Source organism: Triticum urartu, chromosome 3, assembly GCF_003073215.2.
Source record: "Triticum urartu cultivar G1812 chromosome 3, Tu2.1, whole genome shotgun sequence".
NCBI classification, from domain to species: domain Eukaryota; kingdom Viridiplantae; phylum Streptophyta; class Magnoliopsida; order Poales; family Poaceae; genus Triticum; species Triticum urartu.
Window position 1 is genome coordinate 74,240,842 of NC_053024.1, and position 13,140 is coordinate 74,253,981.

General features: G+C 47.6%; 2 protein-coding genes across 2 annotated transcripts; both read left to right on the forward strand.

The window, feature by feature from the left end:
* Positions 1-69: 69 nt before the first annotated feature.
* Positions 70-1,591, forward strand: LOC125542955 (DEAD-box ATP-dependent RNA helicase 39; the record flags this gene model as incomplete). The annotated part of the gene is given in 3 exon segments (XM_048706183.1): positions 70-199; positions 293-341; positions 853-1,591. Coding segments are annotated over 3 exon segments (751 nt in total), but the record flags the coding sequence as incomplete, so codon positions are not given.
* A 389-nt stretch (positions 1,592-1,980) lies between these two features.
* Positions 1,981-2,817, forward strand: LOC125542956 (17.5 kDa class II heat shock protein). The gene has a single exon (XM_048706184.1). The coding sequence runs from the start codon at positions 2,097-2,099 to the stop codon at positions 2,589-2,591; it is 495 nt and encodes a 164-aa protein (XP_048562141.1). The 5' UTR covers positions 1,981-2,096; the 3' UTR covers positions 2,592-2,817.
* Positions 2,818-13,140: the final 10,323 nt, after the last annotated feature.

Genomic DNA, 13,140 nt, shown 5'->3' on the forward strand with positions numbered 1-13,140 from the left:
AAAGAAGAAGAAAATTTGCAAAACTTTACTTGAATTATGCTGACTGTTTCTAGCTTTAACTTTTTGTAGAGTTGAGAACCTAAACAAGTTCCGGAATGAAGAGGGTGATTGCCCAACATTAGTCTGCACTGATCTGGCAGCTAGAGGACTAGACCTGGAGGTTGACCATGTCATCATGTTTGACTTCCCAAAAAACTCTGTACGTCTTAGTTGCATATTTCTTTAATTTCTGCTGTGAATAAATTCACAAAAATCTCAAGGATTCTTATTCTAGAAATTTTTGGCACTACAGATTGATTATCTCCACAGAACAGGGAGAACAGCGCGTATGGGAGCCAAAGGTATTAATCACTTCTTTGCTGTAACCTGGAACAGACACATAATCGTTTTCATTTGTTGTATGGGAGCCACTGCACACACTATGAACTCTCTTAACCTTACATACGTAATACGTATAAAATTTGCATGCATGCTCTGCTGTGAATTCTTAAAATTCTTATTTCAGTTTGCATGCAGTAATCAGATATACTAATCATCTAAATGTTAGCCGAGTCTAATCATGATTTGCAAATCTAGAGAAAGAGATGGCAGCAGTTAGTAGGAACTTCTGATTTTAGTGTATTATATCGGACAATGGTCTGCAGTTTTTTTTTTAGTATTTTTTAGAAATGAGATGATGGGAGATGGTCAAACAAAGATATGTTATTTGTGGCAATCTGACAGATTTGTGAACTGTACTTGTAACTGTGAACTGTACTTGTAACTGGGTAGTCTTTGGGTAAAGAAGCAGGTACTACGTGTTTCCACCTTTCATGCTGATACTCACGTATTGTCATTTCCCGCCTGATGCAGGGAAAGTTACAAGCCTTGTCGCAAAGAAAGATGTGGGTTTAGCGACAAGGATCGAGGATGCCATGAAGAAAAACGAGAGCTTAGAATCGCTGACAACTAGCAATGTCAGGAGGGATTCCGCCAACTCTCAAAACCCAAGCACCAAGGGAAGGACTTCTGCAAGGTCGGCAAGGAGTTCAGATGCTCCGAGGGGTAGGTCGGCAAGGAGTTCAGATGCTCCGAGAGTTGCTAGCCAGAAGGGTAACAAAAGGGGAGTCACACTGTCGAGAAGGTCACCAAAGGTCGCCGTCAAGGACACAACTTCGACCAGAAAGCGGTCGTCGACCAAGAGCCAGCCATCTTCGTCCAGGAAGCACTCGCCGTCTAAGAACCCGCCGAAGGCCAGGCTGGCAGAGGCCAGAAAGGCCAAGCCGGTGAGAGCTGGGAGCAGCAAGGGCGGCGAGAAGGCCGGGAAGAGCAGCAGAGCCAGGCCGGAGGGTGGGAAGGGGGATGCTCTGAATAAGGTGGGAAGTAAGCTGAGCGTGGTTGGGTTCAGAGGGCGCAGCACCGGGAAGTCGGCGCAGGCTTCATGATGGTCGATCTGAGATATTTGATCCTGTAACCTGTAAATATCAGTGACTTGGTTTCTGCCATTTTTTGTGCTTTTCGGCTTACAATTTTGATAAACTTTTTTAAAAGAGAAAGAAACAATTGAGATCTTACCACGGCATCCGGAATAAAAAAAAATTGTTTGTGCTTTTATTATTTGTATATACACGAAGAGTGTGGAGCATTGTCTTGCCCTAAATCTTTGTTACTACACATCTTCGTTATTTTGAGGTGACTGACATTTATCCGAGTTTGTTCCTGACCATGTTGCGATGCTCCTAGTCCCTGAATTCGACACAAACCAGCAGTGATCGCAGATATGCACGGGAGGATTGGAGAAGTTTCTGGAGAACGGATCATCTTTCCAAAAATAAAAGTGAAAGGAAAATGTCTCTGCTCCTAAAGAAAGACCGTGATGGAGCTCTGGAACTTTCCGCGTCGCCGCATCCCGCGCGTTCCACCAAGTTTCAGAAGCTTCCGTCACCTTCCAGAATCCGGACTCCCCGCCCCACGTCACCGATATAAACTCCCTCCTCCTCCCGTCGCATCATCACCAAGGCATTCCACAAAAAAAATTAAAAAATCAGCAGACAATCCAACGCAGTCCAATCCGAGGAGACCGACCGATCGAGCTCGGAGGTCAGCAGCGAGCGAGAATGGAGGGCAGGATGTTCGGGCTGGAGACCCCGCTGATGGCGGCGCTGCAGCACCTGCTGGACATTCCCGACGGCGAGGCCGGCGGGCCCGGCAACGCCGCCGGCGAGAAGCAGGGCCCGACGCCGACGCGTGCCTACGTCCGAGACGCGCGCGCCATGGCGGCCACCCCGGCCGACGTGAAGGAGCTGCCGGGCGCGTACGCGTTCGTGGTGGACATGCCGGGGCTGGGGTCCGGCGACATCAAGGTGCAGGTGGAGGACGAGCGGGTGCTAGTGATCAGCGGCGAGCGGCGGAGGGAGGAGAAGGAGGACGCCAGGTACCTGCGGATGGAGCGCCGCATGGGCAAGCTGATGCGCAAGTTCGTGCTCCCCGACAACGCCGACATGGAGAAGGTCTCCGCCGTTTGCCGCGACGGCGTGCTCACCGTCTCCGTGCAGAAGCTGCCGCCGCCAGAGCCCAAGAAGCCCAAGACCATCCAGGTCCAGGTCGCCTGAGAGATGCATGGATGGGACGACCGAACCAGAGAGTGGTCCTTTGCCTGCACGCCGGATCGAAGCTGCTGAGTGGGTAGTGAACTAGTGATCGATGCTTAGGGAGTGAGTTTCCTGAGATGCGTGATGTGTCTTGTGTTTTCTATCTCTGCTCGTATGGTGTTCGAGAGTGTTGTGTGACTAGTTTTCGATTTCAGTGCACAATTTCAATGAAATTTCTGAAATGTCATCAACTTTGTTTCAAACTTACCGGCTCAAAATAAGTGACTCAAGTTTGTACTAACTTGAAGTGTCTCTTTAATCTTGGGGGTGCACACAACTTCAAATAATTCTAAATCATCTTTTTGTTTTTTCAAAATATTTGTTTGGATCCCAAAATCAAATTTGAGTGGACATAAGTCCCCTGTCTGAAATGAAAAACAGAGCCACTGGATTTCAATGGAAGTCAGTTAATTCGCCCATGGTTGAAAGGTGTCTGTTTGTGGTGGTTTTTACTACGTATATAATCAGAATTTTAGAGTAGAAGATAGATTGGTACTCCCTCCGTCTCATACTTAAAACGTTTTTGACACTAGATAATTAAGCATTACGTTTATACATACTCTCTCAGTTTCAGCGTCCCAAAATTCTCTTTGACTATGTTGGGGAATGATCATGGTGATGTATAGCAACAAGAGGGGAGCGTATCGTCTATATATTCTTGTAGACCGTAAGCGGAAGCGTTATGACAACGCGTTTGATGTAGTCGTACGTCTTTACGATTGACTAATCCTAGTACCAAATGTACGGCACCTCCACGATCTGCACATATTTAGCTCGATGACGTCCCGCAAACTCACGATCCAGTAGAGCTTCGTGGGAGATTTTCGTCAGCACGACGGCGTGATGACGGTGATGATGTTGCTACCGAAACAGGGCTTCGTCTAAGCACCGCTACGATATAATCGAGGTGGGTTATGGTGGAGGGGGATACCGCACACGGCTAAAAGATCAACTGATCAATTTGTGTGTCCATGGGGTGTCCTCCTCCCCCGTATATAAAGGAGTGAAGGAAGGGAAGGGCCGACCCTCTTTATGGCACGCCCTGAGGGAGTCCTATTCCCTTCAGGAGTATGATTCCTCCTCTTTCCTAATAGAAGTAGGAGCCCTTGCAAGTAGGAGTAGGAGAGGAAGGAAGGAGGACAGAGGGAGGAAGGAAAGGGGGGCCGGCCCCCCTCCCAATTCGGATTGGGCTTGGGGGGTGTGCCTCCCTCCTTTCCCTTCCCTCTCCTCTATTCCACTAAGACCCAATAAGGCCCATATACTTTCCGGGGTGTTCCGGTAACCTCCCGGTACTTCGGAAAAATGCCCGAACCATTCGGAATCATTCCGATGTCCAAATATAGGCTTCCAGTATATCGATTTTTACGTCTCGACCATTTCAAGACTCCTCGTCATGTCCGTGATCAAATCCGGGACTTCGAACTACCTTCGGTACACCAAAACACATAAACTCATAATACCGATCGTCACCGAACGTTAAGCGTGCGGACCCTACGGGTTCGAGAACTATGTAGACATGACCGAGACTCATCTCCGGTCAATAACTAATAGCGGAACCGGGATGCTCATATTGGTTCCTACATATTCTATGAAGATCTTTATTGGTCAAACCGCATAACGGTATATGTTGTTCCCTTTGTCATCGGTATGTTACTTGCCCGAGATTCGATCGTCGGTACCTCAATACCTAGTTCAATCTCGTTACCGGCAAGTCTCTTTACTCGTTCCGTAATGCAACATCCCGTAAGTTCAATCTCATTACCGGCAAGTCTCTTTACATACATTTGTCATCCATGTACTAAGTTTCCGGTTAATACAATTCTAGCATGAACAATAAACATTTATCATGATATAAGGAAATATAAATAACAACTTTATTATTGCCTCTAGGGCATATTTCCTTCAGTCTCCCACTTGCATTAGAGTCAATAATCTAGTTCACATCGTCATGTGATTTAACACCAATAGTTCACATCTTTATGTGATTAGTTCACATATCCATGTGACTAACACCCAAAGGGTTTACTAGAGTCAATAATCTAGTTCACATCGCTATGTGATTAACACCCAAAGAGTGATCATGTTTTGCTTGTGAGAGAAATTTAGTCAACGGGTCTGCCACATTCAGAGCCGTATGAATTTTGCAAATTTTCTATGTCTACAATGCTTTGCACGGAGCTACTCTAGCTAATTGCTCCCACTTTCGATATGTATCTAGATCGAGACTTTGATTCATCCAGATCGGCGTCAAAGCTTGCATCGATGTAACTTTAACGATGAACTCTTTGTCACCTCCATAACCGAGAAACATTTCCTTATTCCACTAAGGATATTTTTGACCGCTGTCCAGTGATCCGCTCCTGGATCACTATTGTACCCTCTTGACAAACTTAAGGTGAGGTACACAATAGGTCTGGTACACAACATAGAATACTTTATAGAACCTATGACTGAGGCATAGGGAATGACTTTTTGATGTGGAGCATCCTATGGAGTTCGTTTGGCGAGTGACACGTGCGACATCTACTTGACATACCCAAAGGTGAATCATCTCCTTTACACGTGCTCACTTGACCCCTTCGAGGATGGTATACTACTTGACACACCTCTCATGTGCATGCATAGGTATTGTCGAAACACTACGGACGACGGGGAGGAGTGCAAGCGCCAAGGAACAACTACACCATCCGCGAGGGAAGCATGGAAGCGACGATGGAAGAAGACGGAGACAGCTCCCAGGACCCGGACATCCGGCCCCTGGAAGTGTCACCAGCAGCAAAGGAGCCAGTGGCCAAGTCTATAGGGCCCGAACATCCGGCGACCAGCCCGGACATCCGGCGCGTCTCGAGCTCCCGGACATCCGGCCTCCAGCCCGGAAATCCGGACCCCGCCATTCCAGAGAGCAACAAGGCTGGACACTGCGAGCCCGGACATCCGGCCCCAGCGCCCGGACATCCGGCGTCTCGGGAAGGCCTGGACATCTGGCCCGATGCCCGGACATCCGCCCCTGCCTGCATGCAGCGCACCTGGGCCGTGGCCCATGTACCCCTTCGCCCCTTAGACTATATATACTCTCCCTCCACCTACGTTTTAGGGTTAGCATTGGTTTAGCTCATATTTAGAGATAGAGCATTGCTCATCCACATCGGATCTACTCCATGAGAGAGACCGCGGCCCCTCTTCGGAGAAGATCCCTTTGGATTCAAGACCTCCTTGCGGAGAAGGACATCAAGACCCCCTCTTGGGCGGCCCCATCAAGACCTCCTCATGGAGAAGAACCGGTTACCCTATGTATCATCCGTTGTTGACTTTGGATCTTGTATCTTCCTTTGTGTTCATGGATCTAGCGCATGTGTGATCATACTTGTTGGTTTGAGTGTTCTCTTGTGCTCCCCTTGTGATTTTCCCCTCGTTTCCCTCCTCGTGTTCTTCGCAGGATCCGCTCCTTTCGTGAAAGATCGGCCCCTAGGGTCCCCACCCTACATCATATTGGTATCAAGAGCCACGTTGATCACGATTTTGGAGCCTCCCCGTTGTGTTGCTAGCCTAGTTTTTATTGATTTTGTCCCTAATTCAAAAATTCCCCACAAAAATAGCCCCCATTTTTTTGTGATTTGTTTTGTTTGATGAAGTTTTGTTGGATTCGATCCGCGGATTTCGTGTGTTGCAGGTAGATCTATCTTTTCATCCACTTTTCCCCAATTTCCATCCACAAAATCTCTCCAATTTTGCCCCCAAAATTATCAATTTCCGCCCCCAATTCCAAAATTTCCACCCCAAACGAGATCTGGAATCGTCGTGCCGGACATCCGGGCCCAAGCCGGACATCTGGCTCCTGGAGCGCAAAATCTGCACGGTTCTGTACACTGACCCCCGGATATCCGGCCCCTGGCAACTCAGCCTGTTCCGTTTCACCGTTTTGTCCATAACTAATTCATCTGGAGTCCGTTTTTCGCGTTCTTTAGCTCGTTGAAAAGCACTTGACATCCCCCTTCCCACAAAAATACTACCATCGCCATTTGACTCCATCAAATGTTTTGTAACTTTGGCATCTTTGCCTAGGGCTTCCACCACAACCTCCGCATAACCACCACCGACTTCCGCAACCTAATCAATTTTGTCCCCCATAGTATTTGAGGTTGTTTGAGTTGTGATTGAGTCTCCTAAGGTGTTTAGGCTACTTAGGGACAGTCGCTTCTTCATCAACCACCACCATAACTTCTGCATAGGCTTGCCCACCATACACTTCCACCACCCCAACTTAACCCAATTTTGTTAGTGTTGTGAGTTGTGTCTCCTAAGGTGTTTCGGCTACTTAGGGACCGTGCTTCCAACTCCGACACCGTGTATAGTCCACCACCTCACCCTCCATTTCCGCATTGCCTACTCGCAAAACCCATCATTGCATTTCCGCAATCCCATTGAGCTTCCGCAACCACCACCGCTTTCCCGCTACCACCATTTGACATTTGACGTTTGAGATTTTGAGTTCGCGGTTTTTCCGTTTCCTAAGGTGTATCGGCTACTTAGGGACGAGTCTCCATCATCTTGGTATCTCCATCAAGATCATCGCCACTCATCATCGCCAAGGACGATAACCTCCATATCATCTTGGTATCGGGGTATCCCTCCATTGTATATTCCCTTGCCATTGCATTGATAACCCCTAGCCTATTTTGCGTCACTTGCCTATCAAGACTAGACATTTGAGTATTCCCAGCAACGTTACTTGTGCACATTAGTGATCTACACCATACATTGCATACATACCATATCATATTGGTATCATCATATCATCTCTTGTGCCACAAGTTTGTTCCCATATATACCCAATTGCTACCTTGGTTTGTGCATTTCGCATTGTGGCCATATAAAAAAAAGAATAAGCTTTTAAGCAAAGAAAAAGAGTGAACACAGAGCTCGTAAGCAAGTGCCATAGCATCATACCACATTGCATAAGATTGTCATATCCGATCATCTTGGATCATACCACCGGAACATCATATACATACCATACTTGGGATAGAAGTCGTTGCATTTTTGTCTCCTATAGGTTGTGCACAAGTGTCGTATCCGCCTATTGAGAAATCGTGCTAGCGTCTCTCTAGAGCTGTGCAACAAGAGCATTTTCCGTGGATTCCACATTTTGAGCTCATTCCTTGGTTGCACGACCCCATTTATCTATCCGTGTGTGCGTTTCCGTGTGCCATTCATTGCTATTGGTCTACTTGTTTCACTTGCGAATTTGTGAATCTCTTTCAACATTATTGACTCTTGCTAACATTTCGCATCAAATTTTTGTGCCACTATCCTCACCAAGCTCCACCATAAGCCTTATTTGTGTAGGTGTGAGAAACTGACAAGAATTGGTACCAATTGTGCTATTTCCTTGTTACATCATTGAGTGATCATTGATCCATCTTCAACGTCGGTCAAGGTACATTTGGTATAGTTCTTCTCTTTCTCCCACTCATATTTGCTCGAGCCTTGTGATGGATAGGCAAGGCATTTCATCTTCGGTCTACAACAACAACGGCGAGTTCGATGCCACGAACAACTCCACCGATGCCAAGATGCAAGCTCAAATGGAGGAGATCAAAGCCCTCATCAAGTCCTACAAGCGGTCTTCCTCATCTCCAAGAAGACGCTCAAGAGCACATGCCTCCGAGAAACCATCTCTGGCAAGGTCACATCGGCATCGACACCATCACCATCACGAACGTGAAGGTCAAGAGCTCAACACCAACAACCGCTCAACGACTTCACCATCTCCCTTGGCATCTTTGCCAAGCGACTTCAAGGCATCTTTGCCTACGGACATACGGCATCTTCGCCCACAAGCACCTCAAGAGAAGCTCCCCAAGCTCAAGTCCGCGACTTCCACGAGCTACTACGACCTCGACATTGACCACGCAATTCCTTTCTATGGGACTCAAGAACCCGAGGAGTATCTTGAGTGGGAGCGTTTGATGGACGACTACCTCAAGCTACATCAAGTTCCTCCCAAAGATTAAGTGAAGTGCGCCACAAGGAACTTCCACGACTACGCGTCCACATGGTGGCTTCACACACCTTCGGAGACCTACAACATGAGTTGGCCCAAGACGAAGAGAGCTTTACGGCACGAGTTCGTGACTCCAACCTACATGGAACAACTTCTATGCCAATTGGAGAACACCACCCAAGGATCCAAGTCCATCGACGAGTACTTCAAGGAGATTAAGAAAGCCTTGCGATGAGCCGGCGTGGACGACCCCATTCCGATGAAGTTCCACTTCATGATGGGATTGCACAACGACATCTCCAAGACTCTCTTCCTCGAGAACTACAAGTCCCTCGACGACTACTACATTGGTGCTCTCAAGGCGAAACAAGAACTCATGAAGGCCAAGGATTCTCCACCCCAAGCACACTTCTCGAAGACCAAGCTCCAAGAAGGCGAGCATGAGGATAGTACAACCAAGATGTCCAAGCCCGACGAGCTCCAAGACGATGCTCCCAAGTTCGACTTCATCGCCATCCCTCTTTGTGGCATTGATGGTGCCGAGTCTACTTCGACTCTTTTTCAAGACGGTGTTGCGACGACTACGACTATGGAGCCAATCAAGGAACATGCTTTGGAGGCATGCGACATGGTGACGAGCACGGAGGATGCTTCCATCTTAGGAGGCGAGAGTGATATGCCATCTTCGGCCTTCATCCACAGCGACGACAACAAGATGGTTGAGCATGGGATTTTCCCTTCGACCACGGCGACATATGTTGAATTGTGTGACTTTAGCCACCATATTGAGAGTGAAAGTGACTTCACCACTAGCCCGATATATGATGTTTTGCCACAATTCCCATGTGAGGAGAGCCACAACCCCCACCACTTGAGTGAGATGAGTGACTCCACCATATGTGACATTGAGTGCACCTACCTTGAGGGAGTGAGTGAACCACCACATAAAGAGAGTGATGCCACTATGATTCCTAACAACTTAACCTCTACCTCTATTGTGTCTTCTCATTTGGTGTTAGGTCCCATATATGATGACGCGCCGATTCTCGATGACTTCGTCCTACCTTTGGACAAGACGATGGCCATGGTGGAATATGATGCACCCCCACATTGTTCAATCAAGATGATGATATTGACCACCATTTGGTCTTACCCACCTCACCTACACCACTTAAGTGGAATGAACAAGGTAAAATAGGTGAAGGTGATGCTCTAGTCCCACTAGTGGACATTCTTGACATTGATTGCTTGCATGATGTTGATCAACCTATGACCATGCTTCATGCTAGTGCGGCTTCCTTATGTGATGATTTCTTGCCCATTTATGATGAGTATGATGATTCTCATGTGGAGTCTATTAGTTGTGATGCTATGTTACATAGGATTTCTTGTGATAATTCTCTAGGTCACATCATGTTTGACAATCCGCTTGACTTGTCATATGCTATGCATGAGATCAATCATATCTCATATTTGCAATATCATCGTAGTGACTATGCATATGCCATTAAAATTAACCCAATTTGCACTTATGGCATAGATGAAAAGCCCATGGTTATTGGCATTTGTTTTTCTTGTGATGATATTGATATGCTCCCTTTGCATCATTTATGTCATATGCCATGCCATGACCACCTAGCTTCGGATATGCATTGTTTTGGATGTTGTCCATTTTCTCCGTATGATGTTTCCATTATTTCTCATGAGGAGACCCCCATAGTTTCCTCATACATTTTAGGAGATTTTGATCCATCCAATCCATTGCATGATCCTCATACTTATGTGCACAATATGCTCCCCATGTACGGACATGATATTGATGTCCCATATATTTGTATGCTCAATTTGCATCCCCATCATGTTATACACAATAACTATTCTTTCATGATGGATGACATGTTCTTATACCATGCATCAAATTTCTTTGAGTGATGCTTATCTTGTCCTAACTCTCACGTGCACATACACATCATGGTGGATGATGTGTACATTTACCACACACACAATTTCTTTCGTTTGTGTCTCTTTTGTGTAGGATACTTGGACCTTGTGTCGACTTTCGCTTCACATGAGTTGACCATTCGAGCTCTTGAGAGCGAGCCTCATACATTCGACCACGACTCACTTCTCCAACACCTTTCCTACCACTTCGGCATTGTGAAGAATGCACAAGGACACGCCTTCAAGGTGACATCTTTCTTGAGTATGGATATTGCGGATCATACTACTTCCGTTGCTTGCACCATGAGACTTCTTGTTCATATTGGACCACTTGATTGCACACATGTTAGAGATATTGCTTTGACTTGTCATTTTCACCATTCGATGCATCATGATATATATGCCTTGTGGGTTGCATCCAATTCTTGGATTACATGCTCCTCTCATATGTTTGGTTGCAACAATGTCATCACTTCACATATGTCGTGTCCCATTGATTGCTACACGTTTGACTTGATTGCCTCGCACATGATGAACAATTGCTCTTTCTATTGTGTTGAGTGCCACATTATCTTCACTACACCCTATGCATGTTATGCTTGGATTGTCTTACACTTGTTCCATGTGTTTAGACACTTCATTTTATTTGGTGTTGTGAATGTTTCTTATGCCTACCATCGACCATTTGTCGAGTTCTTTATGCATGATTGCTATGATCTTGAGGTAGATGCTTGTTCACTTGTCAAACATATTTGCATCTCTACCTCAAAATTGCATACTTATCCCCATGATTTCTTTGCTTGTGCTCGATTGATATGCTTACATGCCATGTCACAATCCTTTGTCACACCCTATGCTATGCTTGATGACGACACTTGTTTGGTGAACCATCTCTTGAATGCTTGGTTTTGCACTAACGCTAACCACATTTGTTTTTCCAAGTGTTTGTTGTCCTTGCTCTTTTTGAAGGAATCACTAGACGGTGCGACATTGGAGAGTGCCCATTTCGAGCTTCAAGACAACGAGTACTTGGTGAACGTCCACTTCTACATGGCGAAGCCATCTCTTTCCCATGGTGATTTGGTTTCGATCTGAGGTCGGATCTTTCCCAGGGGGGGGAGATGATGCGGAGCATCCTATGGACATCACCATGGCAAGAGTCCGTTTGGTGAGTGACACATGCGACATCTACTTGACATACCCAAAGGTGAATCATCTCCTTTACACGTGCTCACTTGATGTAACACCCCGGATGTAACTTTCCCAATTTGTACTCCAACTCTGCCGTTTCCGGCGTTAAATTATAATTATTTCCTCGGGTTCGGGTTTTGTCTCCGTGTGTTGTTGTCGTTGTCATGCATCTCATATCATGTCATCATGTGCATTGCATCTGCATACGTGTTCGTCTCATGCATTCGAGCTTTTTCCCCGTTGTCCGTTTTGCATTCCGGCGCTTCGTTCTCCTCCGGTGGTCATTTCTAGATTTCTTTCGTGTGTGGGGATTAAACATTTCCGGATTGGACCGAAACTTGCCAAGCGGCCTTGGTTTACTACCGGTAGACCGCCTGCCAAGTTTCGTATCATTTGGACTTCGTTTGATACTCCAACGGTTAACCGAGGGACCGAAAAGGCCTCGTGTGTGTTGCAGCCCAACACCCTTCCAATTTGGCCCAAAACCCACCTAACTCTGATCCATCATCTAGAGCGTTCGATCACGATCGCGTGGCCGAAAACCGCACCTCATTTGGACTCTCCTAGCCCCCTCTACCTATAAAACTAGCCCCTCCTCCGAAATTCCGGACCCCCCTCTCCCCGAAACCCTAAATCCCAGATCCGCGCCGGCCGGACACGTCCGCTCCGCCGCCCGCGCCCACTCCCAGGCCGCCACGTGTCCCGCCGCCGGCCCGGGAGGCCCGTCCCCGGCCCCCGCGGGCCCATCCGCCGCCCCGCGCCTCCCTGCTCCCCGCCGCCGCGCGCCGCCTCCTCCTCCGAGCCGCAGCCGCAGGCGCGCGCCGCCGCCGCCGCCGCCTCCACCCACCAGCCGCCGCCGCCGCCTCCGCCCACCAGCCGCCGCCACCGCGCCGCGCCGCCACCACCAGCCGCCGCCACCGCGCCGCGCCACCGCGCTCGCCGCCGCCTCACGCCGGCCCGGCCCCGCGCCGCTGAGCCGCGCCCGGCCGCCCTCGCCGGAGCAGCCGCCATCCTTGACGGATCCGTCCTCGGTTTGCGTGCGTGAACAGTAAACCCTAGATCCGGTGGTAAATTTCGTCTAAGTCCCTAAGATTCCAGATCCATGTGCCCTTCTTCCTAGCCCCGTAACTTTGCATCCGTAGCTCCGATTCATGCATATAGCATATCAAAATGTTCATCTCAGAGAGTACATCATTTCATTCCATTGCATTATTTTCATTTGAGTTCATCTTGATGCCCGAAATGCTGTTAGAAGAGGGCTACTTGAGATAATTGTCAGATCTGCTACTCCATTTAGGTTTTTTTCATTTTTGCCATGATTAATGTGTGTATGCTATGCCCTGATGCTCTAAATGTGTTTTGTTAAGGGTTTTG

Coding starts and splice junctions, on each gene's coding strand:
- LOC125542956 (XM_048706184.1), top strand. CDS start 2,097: ATGGAGGGCAGGATGTTCGGGCTGGAGACCCCGCTGATGGCGGCGCTG.